We start from the raw sequence: 16,947 nt of genomic DNA, 5'->3' as shown, positions 1-16,947 counted from the left end.
TTCGTAAGGCTGCTTTTAATTGCATCCAACAAATCATTTTCAATTCACCAACTTTCCACCGGTGCATTCGGATCCCTGACACTCAAATATCCCACTGCGCCCTTTTTTATATTATTCTCTTTTTCTTTTCTTCTTCTTCTTTTTTTTTTTTTTTGAAACCGCGCAGTGGCAGATACGTAACTTTGACCAGTACAAAAACCCGGAGTAGAATCTTTTCCCAATAAACCTTCCCACGTGGTAGTTTTATACTGGATCGTGGGGGGTGAGGGAGGAGGAATGGGAGGGGGCTTTCTCAGACTAAGACTGTAAATTGTTTAGCAAAATAAAAAAAAATCATTTAAAAAAAGGAAAAAAGGAAAAAAAAGGAAAAAAAAGTCCCTCCCTATCAAGCATCCCTAACTCCTAGAGGCGAGAAAAATCGCATTTTTTCCTAGTTTCACACAATAAACTACCTTAGAGAAGCTATCCCAGAAGGTAAAGGCTGTGTTTTTAGTGTTAGCGTATTTATAATTTATTGTGCAAGGACTTTTCCTCGAGAAGGAGATGGCTGCAGAGATAACAGTGCCCAGCCCGGGGTCTGGAGACTTTCCCTTCTCTTCCGAGAAGTTCCTACTTGAACGTCTTCGTTTGCTCCGGGAGAAGCGAGTCGGTCCCCCTGTCTCGCCCCAGCCCTGCTCACACATGGACCCCGCCAGGACTCCCCCGCTCCATCCTCACCTTGTAACTAGCCGAGGGACCTCGTGAGGGCTGTGATTGTCTTGTGGTTTATGATTAGTATGATTTTTTTGGTTGTTGTTACTGAAGTGCATTTAATGTAACAAATGTGTATCTTCATTGTTTACAAAAGAGGACTCATTTCATGCTGGAAGGACCTGAAAGATGTCCTGGAGGTTTCTCTCTTGTCTCTCTCCCTGCAGTCCAGCCATGGACTGTGATTCGCTTATCTCTGTAAGACTTAACTTTTTTGGGGGGAAGAGGGTGGGTGGGTGGGAATTTGGGAAGGGGCGTAACTTTAGTACCAGTTGACTCGATGGTGGGTATTGTAAAATGTGTTTGTGATTGTGTTTCTGTGAACGTTGACTCTAGTTTTCTGTTTCAATGTGGCTTTTTTCAGGAATCCCTTGAGCTCTTCCACTGTTCGTTTGCAAAGGAGGACAGCGAATAGCGAAATAAACCTCTCTGGGGGTTGTTGGTTGTTATTATTATTTTTTCTCTCGTGTGCACATTTGTATATTGAGCTACCAAAAGTCTTTCTAGAAATGACGCAGTGTAGGGTGGCGAGTTTTACTAGGGGAGAAAGTCTGTGTGTGGGGGGGGGGGGTTACAAAGAAGGAGAAGAAAAGAAGAAGAAGAAGAAGAAAGGAAAATAAATATCTTTCTGGTGAATTTGTGAGCCAAACGATACAAATCTAATTTCATAGACGAATAAGCCGCTTGTACTTTTAGTAGGAGATTTTTATACCACTTTGGTGTGCTGATAAGCGAGTGCTCTGTAGAGATTTGATAGTCCTATTTTCAGCGTTGGGTAGATTATCCTAAGATAATCTTTTTGGTGTACACTGAAATTCACACCGCTGCAGCTTCCCTGCAAGGGGAGGGAAAAAACACACAATCTTTCACTCGACTAGAAACCAGATCTTCGGGGTTTAAGCCCATTCTTCAGAAAGTTTTTTCTGCCTAGACTTTCTCATGCAAAACTTTCCATCCCAAAGTGGCTCCTTTAGAATTTAAAATGCCTCTGTGCAGGGGCCGCAGCTGGTTAAACTAACTTCTGCCAGTAGGAAACACTCCCTGGTCCCTTCTCAAAACAAACTCCAAATCCCAGTTTCCAAGACAATTTTTCCTCCATTTTAAAAAGAAAAAAAAAATCCACCTCTGAACCCAGGTTTACCCGTTAATATCTTACGATGAAAAAAACCCCAAACATTCGGGCATGTTAAAGTTCAGGAATCTACTTCTGATTGTTTTATTTTTTTAAATTTATGTTTTAACATTATTTTCATTTAAAGTACAGATAAATCCCAAATCTGGTTTTAACCAACTGAAGACCTTTCTTATATTTGCAATACGGTTCCCAAACTGCTTGAAGTCTAGGCTCACCCAAATACTTAGTGCTTTGTAAGTAACATTTCCCATCACTTACTGCATTTTTTCACTCTGTTGAACACTAGGATCTAGCAATCGTTCCTTTTTCACTTCCCTTAGAGCTGTGGTAATGAACGGATATTTTTAACATAACAATTGCAAGATGCTTTCTAAATATAGTAAAAAATAATGTTAGTTCCTTTTAGTAGGGAATTTGCTTTCTTTAAAGGGGAAAAAAATGTTGGAAATCCTGTTTTCTGTAGCACAAGCCCAAATGTATTTTCCACAGATGTTTAATGCTCCAGAATAAAAATCGATTTTAGAACAACAGAACCTATATCTCATCGTGTTATACTGCTTCGTCTAAAATTTCAGAAATATTTTCATTGTGTTTTCCTGCATCCTTTAGTGCCTCTTTAAGTGTATTATAAAGATCAATTTTTGCCTGGGTAAAAAAAACCGTCCAGGGGCAAATGAAAAAAAAAAAAATTCCAATGCATTCAATGTTTTCCTGGTTCGACTTCAGCCTTCTCCATTTCCAAATCAATTTTGCCAAAACATAGTTGAGACTGAAAGTCTTTGTAGTCTGTGCTTAGATATACCACTTCAAGGGGTTTGATTTTGGCAAATAATCTAGCTAAAATAAGCTAATTATGAAGTGAAGGGGCTTTTTTCATTTGTGTCCCTCCCCACCAAAAAAAAAAAACCTCTTTGGAAAAGGACAGGAAAAAAGCCTACCTCCAGCAGGAGGAATAATGATAATATTTGACATATGGTTCTTTTTTTTTCTTTCCAAGGGCTTAATGAGAGGTTACTATAATTCTGTCTCTAAAATCGTTTTACAATTTATGTCTCCTGCAGAAATATAAGTGCCTGGAAGTGTATATATAAATAGATATATTTAACAAAAATAAACAGCCTCAAGCCCCATTACAGATCATCATGAAACAGGTAGTGAGAAACGCAACCAGGATTCACTCCCCACTCATTTTTACCATAATAATGAGGGCTCTAAAAGGCAATATTTTACCCCCCCCCCCTTTTTTTTTTAATCCTCTTTCTATGGGGCAATCCTGAAAAGAGGGCGGGAGGGACAAAAACAAAAGAAGGGGAAAGATATTTGGAGCTTATTGGAGAAAGAGAGAAAAGGGAAGTAACTTGTCATAAAAAAAGAAAATTCAGTGCAGTGCGCTGCAATAAAAGAATATGACCGCTATAAAACTTTACAGGGTATAAATTTCTGAAGGTTAAGGAACTAAACGGCTGTAAAGCAAACAGTGCAAGAAAACTTTCAGGAGCTCCTAAATTACTACAACGACTTGGGAATGTGGGGAAATTCTCAACCTGTAAATACTCTTGTTTCTGCTTCAGCCACATGCAAAGTTTTAGTTTTATTTTGTTTCTGTTTGGGGATTTTTGTTGGGGGGGGGAGTTAAAAAAAAAAGAAAAAGGGTGAGGGGAGGAACTGTGTTAATTTATTCTTCTCTTGCAGATGCCGTGAAAATCCAGCACTTTGGGAGCTTCTCTTTGTTCTTTCTTTCTTAGTCATTCCAGGCTGCCAGAAGTCCAGAGCCATAAACTCACAACACAACCACAACAACAACAACCACACACACACACGCGCACACACGCGCACACACACACACGCACTCAGTTCTGGCGAGACGTCTGGGTTTGGGAAGCTCTTTATCTATTTACAGCCCCGGCCTTCCCCCTCCAGAGGAGAATGCCCAATTGTTTAGTCTCGGGATTTGAAACAATAGTGGTTTTCAAAAGCAAATCCATTTCCCCCTCTTTTTATTGCCCCAAACTCAGGAGCTGGAGGGGTGGAGGGAGAGAAAAGCCAAGCTAAGCAAAGGGGGCTTTACCCCTCTGCAAAATACCCTAATCCGTGTCTTTATTTCCAGTCTCTCCTACCCACCCCATGGGAAATGAGGAAAGTTCCCCCCACCCCTACTCTCCCCCCTTCTCTCTCACTTTCCGCCACCTACACGCTTTTATTGGCTTCATCTGGTTGCGCAGCTGGGGGAACAAATACCTAACGCGAATGGTCACTAGATGGCGCTGTTGCTCCACGTTAAAAACCCGAGCGGGCCCGTTACTCAGCATTAAGGCTATTTAATAACACCTTGATTTCAGTCGAAACAACAAACGGGATGTTGCCGAAGAGCATGAATAATCCCGAGACATAAAATATAGGGTTAATTATAGCTATTTTGCCGATTTTATGGGTTACATCTATTTTTTCCTGCGCCTGTAAATTATCCGAGATTCAGAAAACAGGGGGAAAATGTAGGAAGAGCGGAGGCTTGAGATGAAACACCCATTTATTTCAACTGTTCATTGGAAAACGCATCTCTTTCTTCTTCCATGCGGTTAGTCCGTCTGGTTCATGGAGGTGGGGGGGTCTTTTATTTATTCCAAAAGCCAAGCTTTATCTTTACAGAAAGGAAAAGGAAAAGGTGAAAGAGTTGGGAAACACGCGACGTGTTTCCCCGCGTTTCTCCTTGCTAAAAAAAAAAAAAAATCTGCACTTTCCTTATCATTGATTTGAACTGGTTTTGATTTCTAGGCAAAATCATCATCATCATCATCATCTGAGAGTCAGGTGCTATTATTTATTTTACAGCTATGGAAACAGCATCCTTGGTGCCACTTAGCCCGGTCCCCAGCTATTCCTGGCCGTGTGCTCCACTCGAGTCCAGAAATATGTTTGAAAACATCACTGCGGGAGGGGAGGAGCCCTAAAATGTATTTTTTAAATTAATTCCAAATCGCATTCATGTTTCGTGCTTTACTACAGGACAAGATCCCACTAGGAGCAACCACATAAAGTTTTATCCCTCAATTCACGTTTCTTTTTAAAAAAAAAAATCGCCCTCAAAATCAAAAAGGAATAAAGATTGAAATATTTAGTTCCTATATTCACTCACTATATGTGTGTATATATATATATATATATGTATGTATATATGTATATAAATGTGTGTGTGTATACATACGTATGTCATGGACAAGGAAACAAAGGAGAAAGAATCACACGATTTTAATAGGAAGTTTCTTTCCAACTGTGATGATCCGCACACTTTCTGAATGAATCCTTCTCCTCAAAGGTACAACAAATGTGTCAATTTCCCATGAACAATTTTCCGGAACGGAATATAACATGATTTAACCAGTACACAAGGCAAAAGCAGCGGCTTTCCATGCAGAATGGAGTATGGTGTTTACAGGGGCAAAGTTTAACCATCACCAGACGGGTTTGGAATGCTACAAAAACAAATCTCAATTTAAATAGAGCTACCTGCAAAAAAATAGTAGAAAAGCCATTGTATATACTCAGTAAAATGCAAAGTCATGAAAAGTTAGAGTTTACCTAGTAAGGTTTTTTTTCCCTCCTTTTTTTTTTCCGTCTGATTTCCTAATAAATCTTTCCTCCGCTGGGTATTTATAAATTATCCTCTCTCTCTTGTTTTTTCTTATAATAGAAACATTTTCCTTTCATCAGGAATCTGTAGTACAGTATATGAATGATTTAAGGTCAGCCATTGATTTTTGCTACATTGGTGAGTTAGTACCACATCATGACCATAAAATTCTACTGCACTTGATAAAAATGTTAACTTCCAAGAACAACTTCACTCCCGTTTTCTCCTCCTCTGTTTTGGATTTGTGTAGCAACTCCGTCCTTTTTTTAATTCCCTTTGGTAAACACTTCTAGGGGCATATAGGCATCCACCGGCACGAGAATTGAAGGTCTTTTTGGAAAACACTTCAATCCGCTTATTTTGGTTGTTACTGTTGATAGAAACTCTTATATATCCCACCCCCCCTGCAAAAAAAAAGCTATCATATTAAGCGCTCTTTACTTATGTACAGCATTTCTGGATTTTTATGTTCCCAGATTAAACCAAACTCTGCTCAATCGACAATAAAAGTGTTTAGAAAAAATAAAATTTTCACTTATTTTTCAGAGACAGAGGAAAAAAACCCCTTAATTATACTGCTGCAAGTACTTCGACGACAATAATTACTTGAAAAAGATTTTAGAATAGGCTGAAATTATCCCTGTGCAAAATAGAGGGAAAGTAATTACTTAAATTATTCGTCTAAGGATGGTTTTAAAGTTTTATATCCTGTTACTAATCCTGCTATTACTATCTATTTATCTATCTATCCCTCTTTTCTTTCTTCTTTCTTTCTTGCTTTCTTCCTAACCTATTTCCGCTGTCGATTTTTAATTGAGATTTTTGAGCAAAACAATAATAGGCTCCAACTTTTATTACTACTACTATTATTATTATTTCATTTGATGGGGTTGAAAGGACATGGCTGAAATTGATCCTCCAGTTTAAGAACAGGCAGGAATGGGAAGCGTATTTTATTCACCTTTGGTGTGCAAATAAACGGAGTCGGAAGGCAGGGACGGGACTTTAAACGTAGCCAGAGAAAAAGAAGAAGAAGAAGAGAGCCGTAGAGGAAGGTGCAGAAGTGGCTCTGCAAGTTGCGGGGAGCATGGAAAGGTTGAACATTGCAGCCGGCGGTCTATGGGGGTCTTTTCCGGGGTGGCGGGAGCAGGGAGGCAGCCTGCGACCTGGGAGAGGCTCGCGTAGTTATTATCTGAAATACGTCTCCGTAATATCTGCTGACTGCGATAAATGAATTTCAGAATCTACCCCCTGTGTGCTTATATGGTGGAAAATTGCAGCGCTGGCAGGTTAGGGGTAACTTTGCTCCGTTGTTAGCAAATATCAATAAAATAGAAAGCCCCCCCAACCCCCGCCTCCCACCCCATCTCCCCCTCTGCTCCCCAGTTTCCATTATCAGCACTGTGCCACGGAAGAAAAAAAAGTTGAAGTTATGGGGGGCGGGGTGGGGGGGCAGACATCAGTTACTGTCCCTGGGGGCTCTGTTTTGGAGGTGATAAGAGAAGCCAAGCCTCGAGTTAGCAAGCCCATCTTGTACAAGTCCCCTCCATTGGGGGAGGAAGGAGGTGGAGAGGGGTGGGGGGAACCTGAGGGGATGGGGGTGGGGAAAGGGACCAAAATAAAGCAATGTTCTGTATGAAAAACTATAATCATTTTAATTCAATATTGACACCCCACATCTCGCAATAATGCGGACGGTTCCAATCGAAACCTCTGTTTTATAGCAGTAGAGGAAGGAACTCGTAAAATCCTAACAGCTTTTATGTAGTGCGGTATAAACAACAACAACATCCTGGTCTTTATGGCGCTTTATAGTTTGTTAAACAGTTTACAGCCTTTTTTGGGGGCTATTACAAACGCAATTCCCTTCATGCGATAGTTAAACCTTTATCAATAATAAGGAAATTGATCATTAAAATGTTAAATATGACTACCTCGTTTGTTTTAAAATATGTTTAGGATAAGAAGCTGTATGATTTGATAACTTGTATTAAAATACCAATTACATTTATAGGACCTTTTAAAACTGGTAGCAATTAAATCGTGTTCTTTTACAGTTTTCCAAAGCGACCCTGACATTTAAAAAGGCTAAAACTGCCTCGTTAAAATTTTGAAATTAACGACTAAGAGTGCCTCTCTTTCATTTTCCAACACTCCCCAAAAATCAATCTTTTGGGTGGTCTAGGTATTTGATTTGTTGTGAGGCGAGAGATATCTCATTAATGTAGGTAGTTAAACATATTTAATCCGTATATTCACCCCACCTCTCTCTCTCTCTCTCTCTCTCGCTCGCTCTCTCGCTCTCTCTCTCCCTCCCTCTCTCTCTCTCGCTTTTCCTTCTTTATTCTCTCACACTCTTCCTTTCAGAATCATGCAGTGCAGAGTCCGTGTGGAGTAAGGAGAAGCCAATAGGATGAGGTTTTGGTAATAGATGCAAATGATCATGAAAAGACACTGCAAAATATGAAACAACTCATTTGCGCCGAAGTAAATCACTGAAAACTGTTTATGAACTGGCACCTCTTCTTGGAAATGTAAAACGAGAACTCTTTAAGTGGCGATTTTTTTTGGGGGGGGGGGGAAAGGCAGGCATTCAGTATCATGCAGACTTAGAGTTTTGATTATATCCTCCTTTTATATTCCTGGAAATCACAAACTGTTGTTGCTTAGCATCTTAGCTCTTTCTTTGCTAATAGATTCCCGTGGTTGAAAAAAAAATAGATTATATATTTAAATTAAAATGAGCTCTTATTTTGTCAACTCACTCTTCTCCAAATACAAAACCGGGGACTCCTTGCGTCCCAACTACTATGACTGTGGCTTTGCTCAGGATCTGGGAGGCAGACCCACAGTTGTGTATGGACCTAGCACGGGTGGTACCTTCCAGCATCCGACCCAAATTCAGGAGTTTTACCACGGAGCATCCTCGCTCTCCAGCTCCCCTTACCAACAGAATCCCTGCGCGGTCGCGTGCCATGGGGATCCAAGCAACTTCTATGGATACGACCCATTGCAAAGGCAGAGCCTGTTCAGTGCCCAGGAGTCGGACTTGGTGCAGTACACGGATTGCAAGCTTGCTTCCAGCGGCCTTGGGGAGGAGGCGGAGAACTCGGAGCAGAGCCCCTCTCCGACACAGCTCTTCCCCTGGATGCGACCGCAAGGTGAGGCGAGATAGAAAGGGCAGAGAGGAGGCATTTCCTGAATCCATAAAGTATCCCCTTTCCACTGTTACTTTTTACTGCTTTATGGGGGTAAACTTTTGCACTTGTAAATTGCTTTATAGTTTAATTACCCTGAAGGAGACCTTTTCTTCTCGGTGTGGCGAGCTGGGCTTTCAGCGAGCGGAGCTTCCCCAAACTTTATTGCACTTTTATAGCCTCCAAAAAGAGAGAGAGAGAGAGAGAGAAAGCTCCTGCAGTCGGTTTTTTGTGGGGTTTTGTTGTGGCCGGGCCGGATGGTACCTTCCTTTTGTGTGCTGGATACAAAGTAGTTGTTTTTTTTTCTCTCTGGTGGTATTTTTTTTTTTTTGTGCCTCCCCCCCCCCTTTTTCGCTAGCTCGGGTGTAAATTCTCCCCTCTCCCCCCTCCCCCCCCCCCCATTATTTCTCCCTTTTGTAAGAGCCGTTCCGGCTCTGTGTGCGCTTCCTGCCTTGGCTTCTGTGTTCTCCCTGCACCCCCCTTCCTCTGTGTGTGTGTCTGTATTCCCGAGCCTGGTTTATGTACGTCTCAACCTCCTTCTCTTCTTCCCCCAACCTTTGCGATCCCCCAGCAGCCGCTGGACGCAGGAGGGGCCGGCAGACTTACAGCCGCTACCAGACCCTGGAGCTAGAGAAAGAATTTCTGTTTAATCCCTACCTGACCCGCAAACGGCGGATCGAGGTGTCTCACGCCCTGGGACTGACAGAAAGGCAGGTCAAAATCTGGTTCCAGAACAGGAGGATGAAATGGAAAAAGGAAAACAACAAAGACAAGTTTCCCAGCAGCAAATGCGAGCAGGAAGAACTGGAAAAACAGAAAATGGAAAGAGCCGCCGAGGTGGACGAGGAGGTGGAAGGACAGAAGGGGGACAAAAAATAGGATTTTTGAGAACTGAAAGGCAAGCACTGATGGTTTGATGAGATCCTGACTCTTACATTAATGGCAGTTAATGTAAGGGAGGGGAGGGGGGGCAGGAAAAAAAACAATGCATAGAAAAGAGAAAAAGAAACCCTTTTATTGCTGTAAAACAATATAGCTGTAAGCACCCACTTTTCCTGATTGTCCTTTGATACAATGAACAGTATGCAAAAGAGATCGGAGGTCTTTCTAGCCTTTTGCCAGTTATTAACTAGTGGTAGTGTAATGCAATAGCTTATGTAAAACATGACTGTGAAATTCTCTCTTCTCTCTCTCTCTCTCTTCTTTCGGGGGGGGGGTGTTGGTTAACACTGCTTTCAATGCTATAGGAGTTATGTGAAATTACATTGTGCACTTTTTTTGATTTTCCTCCTTTATGTTGTGCTTAACTGTATGTACTGGAGGTAGCTATTGAAACAGACATCCCAACAACATGAAACTGCCTATTTATGCTGTAGTTATCTCTCTCTTCTCTCTCCCCCTCTCCCTCTTGCTCTCTCTCTTTCTGTTCCCTCCTTCTGTTCTTTTGTTCGGTTGGGTTTTTTCCTTTGGTTCTGTTTTGTTTACAATTTTAAGTGTTTCCTCCAAAAGCGTTTTTTTTTTCTCGACTTTAGATAGCATGCGCACAGTGGAGCAAGTTGTAAAGTGATCCTTAGGTTAACTGTGAAAAAAAAAGAATGTATACTGTATACGTGAATTACTTTATGGGGGAACTAATGATATATTTTGTTGTTCTTTCATCACTTTGTTCTATTGTCTAAACCTGGAAGCGGCGGAAGAAAGTTACAATAAAGTTTACAAGCGAGAATCCCGTGACATCATTCTTTCACCGGGCTTCCTCTCCTCCAGGAGCACTTTGATAGAAAGGGAATAAAAGTCAATTGTGTCACAATCGCAAAGCTGGCCATCAAAGGAGAGTTGGCCCTGCAGAGATCCTGAAGAGTTTAGATTGCTCTGAGGGAGCTGTGGAGGAGTCTGTGGTGCAGGCAAGCCAGTTGGAGGAGTGGGGGGGGGCAAAACAAGCAGGGGTTGTGTTGTTGTTGATTGTGTTGTTGATGTTGTTGCTGCTGCTGGTGGTGACAGTCGAGGTGGTGTGGAAACCCTCCCTGCAGGTCATTCTCTGCCTCTGCATGCTTCTTCCGAGGGACACCCAGCACCCCCCGGATCTGAGCCCCCGCTCTCTGTGGAGGATGGTCAGCTGCGCATGGTATGGCTGTCACGCTCCCCCTTTCGCTGCCTATTGATCTCCTCCACCAGGGCAATACGAAAGGGTGCATCTCTCTCTCTCTCTCTCTCACCCTTGCAATATAACCTTGGGAAGGAGGAACGATGCAACTCTTAGATGCAGATCAATCACGATCGCCTCATTTTTCAGTAAGGCTTTTAATTTTTTCTTCTCCCCCCCCCCTTCCACCTCCTTGGAATAAATGAGACAGGTTACTTTTTTGGAAGGTTTGTCTGCTTCCCCAGCAGAAAGCAAGTCAGCCAGCTGGTAACGTTTTACTTGTAACTGTAATTGGCTCCCCCAGAACCGCTGACACGCTGAACAAGGGATCTGTAGAGTCTTTTATTTTTCGCAACAAGGAAAAAAAAAAGAGCAAATGCCAGCTCAATGCGTAGCTCGACGCCTGTGGCATTGGAATAAATTAAATATAGAGCTGAATGGCATTTGGGGAGGGGGGGGAACCCGAAAGTAATAGGTATCAATGAGACATTTGTCTTTTGGGTGCTAGAGCTAGGAGAGGGGGGAGGGGGGAATTATGTAGTCTCGTGAAAAACTATGACAAAGACAGTGAAATGGGGCGAAGGAAGAGATTTCAGAGGGAATCAATAAAAAGAATAAATAGGGCTCCGTTCATTTATTTCTTCCAGCAAAAAAAGGGAGAGAGAGAGAGAGAGAGAGAGAGAGAGGCTGGTTTATCACCAATGTGCTTTTCCCCTCTCTCTGTTTCTCTCTCTCTCTTTCTTCCTTTCTTCGTCTCAGTTGAAAACTGATTACAAGTTGCTTATCGACTCGAGCACAATTCCACCCCTTCTCGCATAGATCTTGGAGGGTTTAGATCCCATCAATTATTTATCATATTTTATAAATCCAACAGTACTACAATTTTTTTTTCCACATTACAAGGAGCCAGTGGGGGAGCTGGCCGTTGATTGGAGCTGGCAAAATCACGTGCCCCGGAGTCACATGGTCAGGGAGGAAAAAGGGGTCCTTTTTGGTGTAAATCTGGACTCTAATTCCGTAATATATCACGGTACCTCGTAAAACCGACACTAAAACGTCCCGGCCTACAAATCACCCGGCCAAATTATGAGTTCATTGTATTATGCGAATGCTTTATTTTCTAAATATCAACCCGCAAGTTCGGTTTTCCCATCCGGAGTCTTTTCTGAGCAAACTTCTTGCGCTTTTGCCTCCAACACCCAACGAACGGGTTATGGCTCTGGGTCGAGTTCCTCCTTCGCTGCCTCCATGCCTGGGTTATACACCAATGGTAGCAGCATGCACCCGCAGCCCGCTAGCATGTACTCCACCAGCTACGGCCTGGAAAGCAGTTCCTTCAACATGCACTGTTCTCCCTTTGATCAAAACCTCTCAATGATGTGCCCCGGAGATGCCTCCAAGCAGAACTGCAACAAAACGGATCAGAGGGACTCAGACTTGCAAAACGAGAGTAACTTCCGGATCTACCCCTGGATGAGGAGTACAGGTAAGTGCAAAGGCTCCTTTAGGGAAGGCGCCTGGGGGGGGAGGGGGGTGTAAATTATTTTATGGCGTTGCAAGGGGGAGAGGGGAGGGAGACGGGGGGGGGGATTGTCCCCAGCTCGGTTTGTGACGTTTCGCCTAAAAAGGAATCGCTCTCCCTCTCCATCAAGAGAGAGAGGGAGAGAGACCCCCACCTTAAAGCCATCCTTTTAGCTTTAAATATTTATTAGCGCTCCTGAGGCTCTGTGTGTGTGTGCGTGCGTGTGTGTGTGCGTGTGCGCTGTGCAAAAGGCGCTTTGCCTTTCCTGGGCTGTGAAAAAACATGACCATCCTCTTCCTACCCCCTCTAGATTCAGGGTTCAGATCTGAATGAAATGAACTGCCTCCACTATATTCCTAGAGAAACTCTTTGGGGGAGGCTGGCAGGGCTGGTGGGTTTGCTTTTGGAGTGCCCAGACCCCAGCCTAACGTTGCAGACGGGGCAATTAAAGCCTCGCATGTTGCCATTCTTGTAATAGGAACCGCAGCACATCACTGCATGGGCAATTGGAGCCCTGCTTTCACGAAGGTGGGACTGGGGAAGGGGTTGAAGTGGGGAGGGGTGGGGGTAGAGGGGCCAAAGACAGGGAGAGGGGATGACTCGTCTGTGATGAGTACGGGATCCGCCGGAACAGCCGGGCAATCGGGGCTGCGAGGTTTATGCTTGCTCATTGTCCATTGCAGGTAATGGGACTGCATCGAGCCTATTAGCCAAAGTGCTTGTCCCAGCTCCCAAAAGTTGATAGACTCCCTCGATGTTGTCACTGCGGTGCCCAAGCCCGCTCCGTGGCAATGCGTATTTCCTCCCTACCAGACCGGGGAGCGGGACAGCGGTCTCATTAAGTGAAGATGCCTACTTAGCATATGTATTTAAAATACAAATCTGGCTAATGCACCATACCGGCTGGCGTACAGATATTTCATTCCCCAACATGCCCCGTCTCCGCGTATTAGTGTCAATTAACATTTAATAAATATCCATATTCATTACCAGAGATAGAGTTCTGACATCTTCTTGGGATCCTAATAAACCGGATGAATTTCAAGAATTAAAAGAAGCAGGCTGGGAATCTCGCTGACTTCCGAGGGAGAAATTGCTTCCCAGTCTGACCGAGGGTTTCTCAGGCCACTACTAGCACATTATCCTGGGAAGATATGGTGTTTATTATTATTCTGGTTCTCCCTGAGAAGGGGCTGGGGTGAGTCGCTGTTCCATTGGCAGTACCGTGGGACATGTGAGCTCCGTCCGCTGCCGCTGGGAAGCTCCGCTTTCCTTCTGACTTGCCAGATTGCAACTTGATAGCGTCATAAGTAATGAGTTCACTTTAAGCCAAATATTCCGAAAATGTCTTATTAGTAAACTGGACAGGGGAAAAACTCCCCAGCCCGACCTGAATGCAAAAGGTAAGGGGGGAAACCCAGCTAGCAAAAGCACCAGTTACCTTGCCCCTGATTTGGTGGTCAGTATTTTCCATTACCTGCTCCATAATTCATTCACTTTTACAGTTGATTTATCAAAGACCAAATATTTCTGGTCGTAAACACTTCATCTCTGCTTTTATCTGACTTTAGATTTAAGGACTCCCCTCCTTCCTTCTAACATGTGACATTATGTAGCAACAAGGCGAGGGACGGCTTTCAAATTCTCCAAAGCCTGCTGGAGGAGAAGCCGGTTTATAAACCCGAAGTACTAGTGTTAAGTATTTCGCGGCTTGCTGTCCTTAAAACTTCTGCTACCTGCTCCTGAGAGCGGCCTCCCCCTCACCCCCTCCCCGCTTGCCCACTGTGTGATTGTGCTTATGGACTCTCACCAGCTAGAAGAGACAGTCTCAGAGATCCCCATTCACCAGCGGTTTATGGCTTTTCCTTCAGCGGAGTTTACAACCCGCATTCCACAGACCTGCACATTTTACTTTCTTGCCTCCTTTTCACAGCCAGCCTGGCTACTTCACTTTTTTTTTTCTCTCCCTCTGCTTGAATGACACTTTCTTTTCTTCCCTTAAATAATAAGAAAGAGCCCAGTGGAATGCTTGAGAGAGATGGCAAAGACTTATCTTGGCCATCCACGTCGCAATGGGAAAGTAGGGGAGGGGGGACATCATCCACAAGCATCATGTTGTTGTATAATTATTTCCAATTGAACTCCAACAAATGCCACGAAAAAAGTGGCTCTGAGTCCCTTCCAGACCTCCTTTCACAGACCTCTAAATAGTTGTGGTGGGGGGAATGGATAACTGTTGGGTCTTTGTTTGATCTGGTTCCCATGTAGATCAAAATATTCTTCTTCCCAAATGCTTGGGTTTTGCTGTCTCATCTTTCTGACAGATCAAAACCAAAAAACACAAACCAAAAGAACCCAACAAAACAAAACAAAACACGCACACACAGGCAGACACACACACACGCTTTCATTTGCCGGAGTAACATAATCCGTGTCAACCACTGGCTTCCAGGAGACCCAAGGAACGGCGCTATATCCAAGCCATTCCGTTAAATAATTAAGAACATTACACACTGTCCACACGAGGTTCCCGATGACAGCTTTAAGAGAGGACAAATAGTTGCTTGGGAATGTCGAACACAGCCTTTTCTCTAAGGAAAGCGTGTATTTATTTCCTTGCTTGATCATTAGAAATGTCTTGGAGTAAGGGATGGGAGGGAGTGGGAAGAAAAAAGAAGAGGAAAGCATCTGGTTGATATTAAAGTAATAGAGAAGTTTCTGAAGTCCCCTCTCCACGCCTGTAGCCGAACAGACAAAATAAGGACACGCTTTCCCTCCATCCACACCCCGCATCAACAGATTGAAAACAATTAGAGAAGTGCCGGTTCGGAGGCAGGAAGGGAGAAGGAAATAATCTTGCAAAATGAGAGGGGGTGAAGGAAGGTCGAATCCTTAGCTGGTTAAATTGTCGGAGCTCACTGCAGTTTGGGCAATCGGCTGCAGCTGAGGATGAACGTCTTGGTGCCTGAAGTAGTTGCGTTATGACGAGGGCTAGTTAATACCTATGTGTGTATATATATACGTGTGTGCGTGAGCATGTGTATATGTGTGTGTGTGTGTGCGTATATGTATATGTATACACACACATTCATGTGTACGTATATATGAGCATGTGTGTGTATACACATATATACATATATGCACATATACATACATATATGTATATGTATATGTATATGTATATGAATGTCTCAGTCTCTGGAATCTCACCCGCCCAAGAGTTCATTGACTTGTCCTGTACTGTTTCACAGGGACCGACAGAAAGCGGGGCCGGCAGACCTACACCAGGTACCAGACCCTGGAGCTGGAGAAAGAATTCCACTATAACCGCTACTTGACGCGGAGGAGACGCATCGAAATCGCCCATGCCTTGTGCCTGACAGAGAGACAGATCAAAATCTGGTTTCAGAACAGACGCATGAAGTGGAAAAAGGAAAATAAAACCGCCTGCCCTGGTTCAAATAGCCAGGAAAAGCCAGACGCGGAGGACGATGAGGAAGAGTGAAAGAGAGAGATTGGGGGGTGGTTGGGGAAGCAAAAATAAATAAAAATAAATAAAAATAAAAAATAAAAAGAAAGAAAAAAAAGAAAGAAAAGGAATAGAGGACTTTAGTCCCGAAAGTTAATCCAGGAAACTAAACATCATGGAGCAGAAAAGACTATATATTAAAATAAATAATAAATGCAGCATAAAAACCTAGGGATGAGACTTTCTGTTTCCTGACACTGAAAAAAATACTACCTATATTAAAGTCTTGTTTTGTTTCGTTTTGTACAATAGAATGGATGATACTATCTGCCTATTCAATGTGGCTTTAGAGTCAGACTAGATACATTTTTCTATGTGGGTCTTCATATAGTACCAGTATTTGTAAATCTCCCTGTTTGTATATCCTCGTGTGCTTTTTTGGTATGAAATAACGTGGTCGTGTTAGCACCTTTCACTAGAAAATGTGATCTGAGAGTCTGAAGGGAAATTATACATAGCGTCTCTAGTGCTCTGTATATACTATGAATTATCCTGGCGCCTTGTTCTTCGTAACCTCCGTGGTTCTTTTCTCGTTGCTAGGCTGTTTTGTCTGTGTATATTTTCACCTGGACCACTCCCTTGTTCCAGTCACTAGAAAAAAAGATGAATTAATATTGTGCAGCGTAAAACGATGTATATCAAGGTAGCAAATTATTTAATGGCGAGGAGTTTCTTTGGGGGTTTGGTTTGGGTTGGGTTTTTTTTTTTTTCCTGGTCTGTGACGATTATTCTTCGAAATAAAAAAACAAACAAACTGATCAATACTCCAAAGCTGCTTTCGCTTTATTGCACTCCTGTTATTAAAAGAATAATAATAAACAGGATAACACACATCATGGGCGGGTCATTTCTGGCTAAGAACATATAAAGGAATCCCTGTCTCGGCTCCTCTTACCCTCCGTCTTCTGCTTACCCCTGCGGACCCGCTGTGTCTAACGTGACCGTATCCCCTCTCCAGAGCACTCCACAGCTGTAGGCGAAATAAAACTCATAGCAGGAGAAAAAGGTAATGGCCAGTGGTGAAAACTAGAAGAATTCTCTTT

General features: G+C 43.0%; 2 protein-coding genes across 4 annotated transcripts; both read left to right on the top strand.

Moving 5' to 3' along the window:
• The first annotated feature begins 7,833 nt into the window (after nt 1-7,833).
• On the top strand, nt 7,834-9,592 carry HOXB8 (homeobox B8). 2 transcript variants are annotated; one of them, XM_090044659.1, is made up of 2 exons: nt 7,834-8,674; nt 9,285-9,592. In XM_090044659.1, exons 1-2 carry the CDS (start codon nt 8,254-8,256, stop codon nt 9,587-9,589), a joined length of 726 nt encoding a protein of 241 aa, XP_089900785.1. In that variant the 5' UTR covers nt 7,834-8,253; the 3' UTR covers nt 9,590-9,592. The 2 variants fall into 2 exon arrangements, with proteins under 2 accessions (XP_089900785.1, XP_089900784.1); XM_090044658.1 differs by having other exon boundaries at nt 7,839-8,674; nt 9,282-9,592.
• A 1,635-nt stretch (nt 9,593-11,227) lies between these two features.
• Nucleotides 11,228-16,662, top strand: HOXB7 (homeobox B7). Of its 2 annotated transcripts, XM_090044663.1 has the most exons (3): nt 11,228-11,302; nt 11,977-12,339; nt 15,627-16,662. In XM_090044663.1, the coding sequence occupies exons 1-3, from the start codon at nt 11,230-11,232 to the stop codon at nt 15,878-15,880; spliced, it is 690 nt and encodes a 229-aa protein (XP_089900789.1). In that variant the 5' UTR covers nt 11,228-11,229; the 3' UTR covers nt 15,881-16,662. The 2 variants fall into 2 exon arrangements, with proteins under 2 accessions (XP_089900789.1, XP_089900788.1); XM_090044662.1 differs by lacking the exon at nt 11,228-11,302 and having other exon boundaries at nt 11,370-12,339.
• Nucleotides 16,663-16,947: the final 285 nt, after the last annotated feature.

This window comes from Crocodylus siamensis, chromosome 4 (genome assembly GCF_052110815.1).
Source record: "Crocodylus siamensis isolate JL-2025a chromosome 4, ASM5211081v1, whole genome shotgun sequence".
Classification (NCBI taxonomy): domain Eukaryota; kingdom Metazoa; phylum Chordata; order Crocodylia; family Crocodylidae; genus Crocodylus; species Crocodylus siamensis.
The sequence above is the reverse complement of the archived record's forward strand: the minus strand, read 5'-3'. Positions and strand labels throughout refer to the sequence as shown.

Excerpts from the sequence above, each read along its gene's own strand:
- HOXB8 (XM_090044658.1), top strand. The coding sequence starts at position 8,254 with ATGAGCTCTTATTTTGTCAACTCACTCTTCTCCAAATACAAAACCGGG. Across the intron at positions 8,675-9,281 it reads CCCCTGGATGCGACCGCAAG|CAGCCGCTGGACGCAGGAGG; the intron begins GTGAGGCGAGAT and ends GCGATCCCCCAG.
- HOXB7 (XM_090044663.1), top strand. The coding sequence starts at position 11,230 with ATGCCAGCTCAATGCGTAGCTCGACGCCTGTGGCATTGGAATAAATTA. Across the intron at positions 11,303-11,976 it reads AGAGCTGAATGGCATTTGGG|AATATCAACCCGCAAGTTCG; the intron begins GAGGGGGGGGAA and ends CTTTATTTTCTA. Across the intron at positions 12,340-15,626 it reads CCCCTGGATGAGGAGTACAG|GGACCGACAGAAAGCGGGGC; the intron begins GTAAGTGCAAAG and ends ACTGTTTCACAG.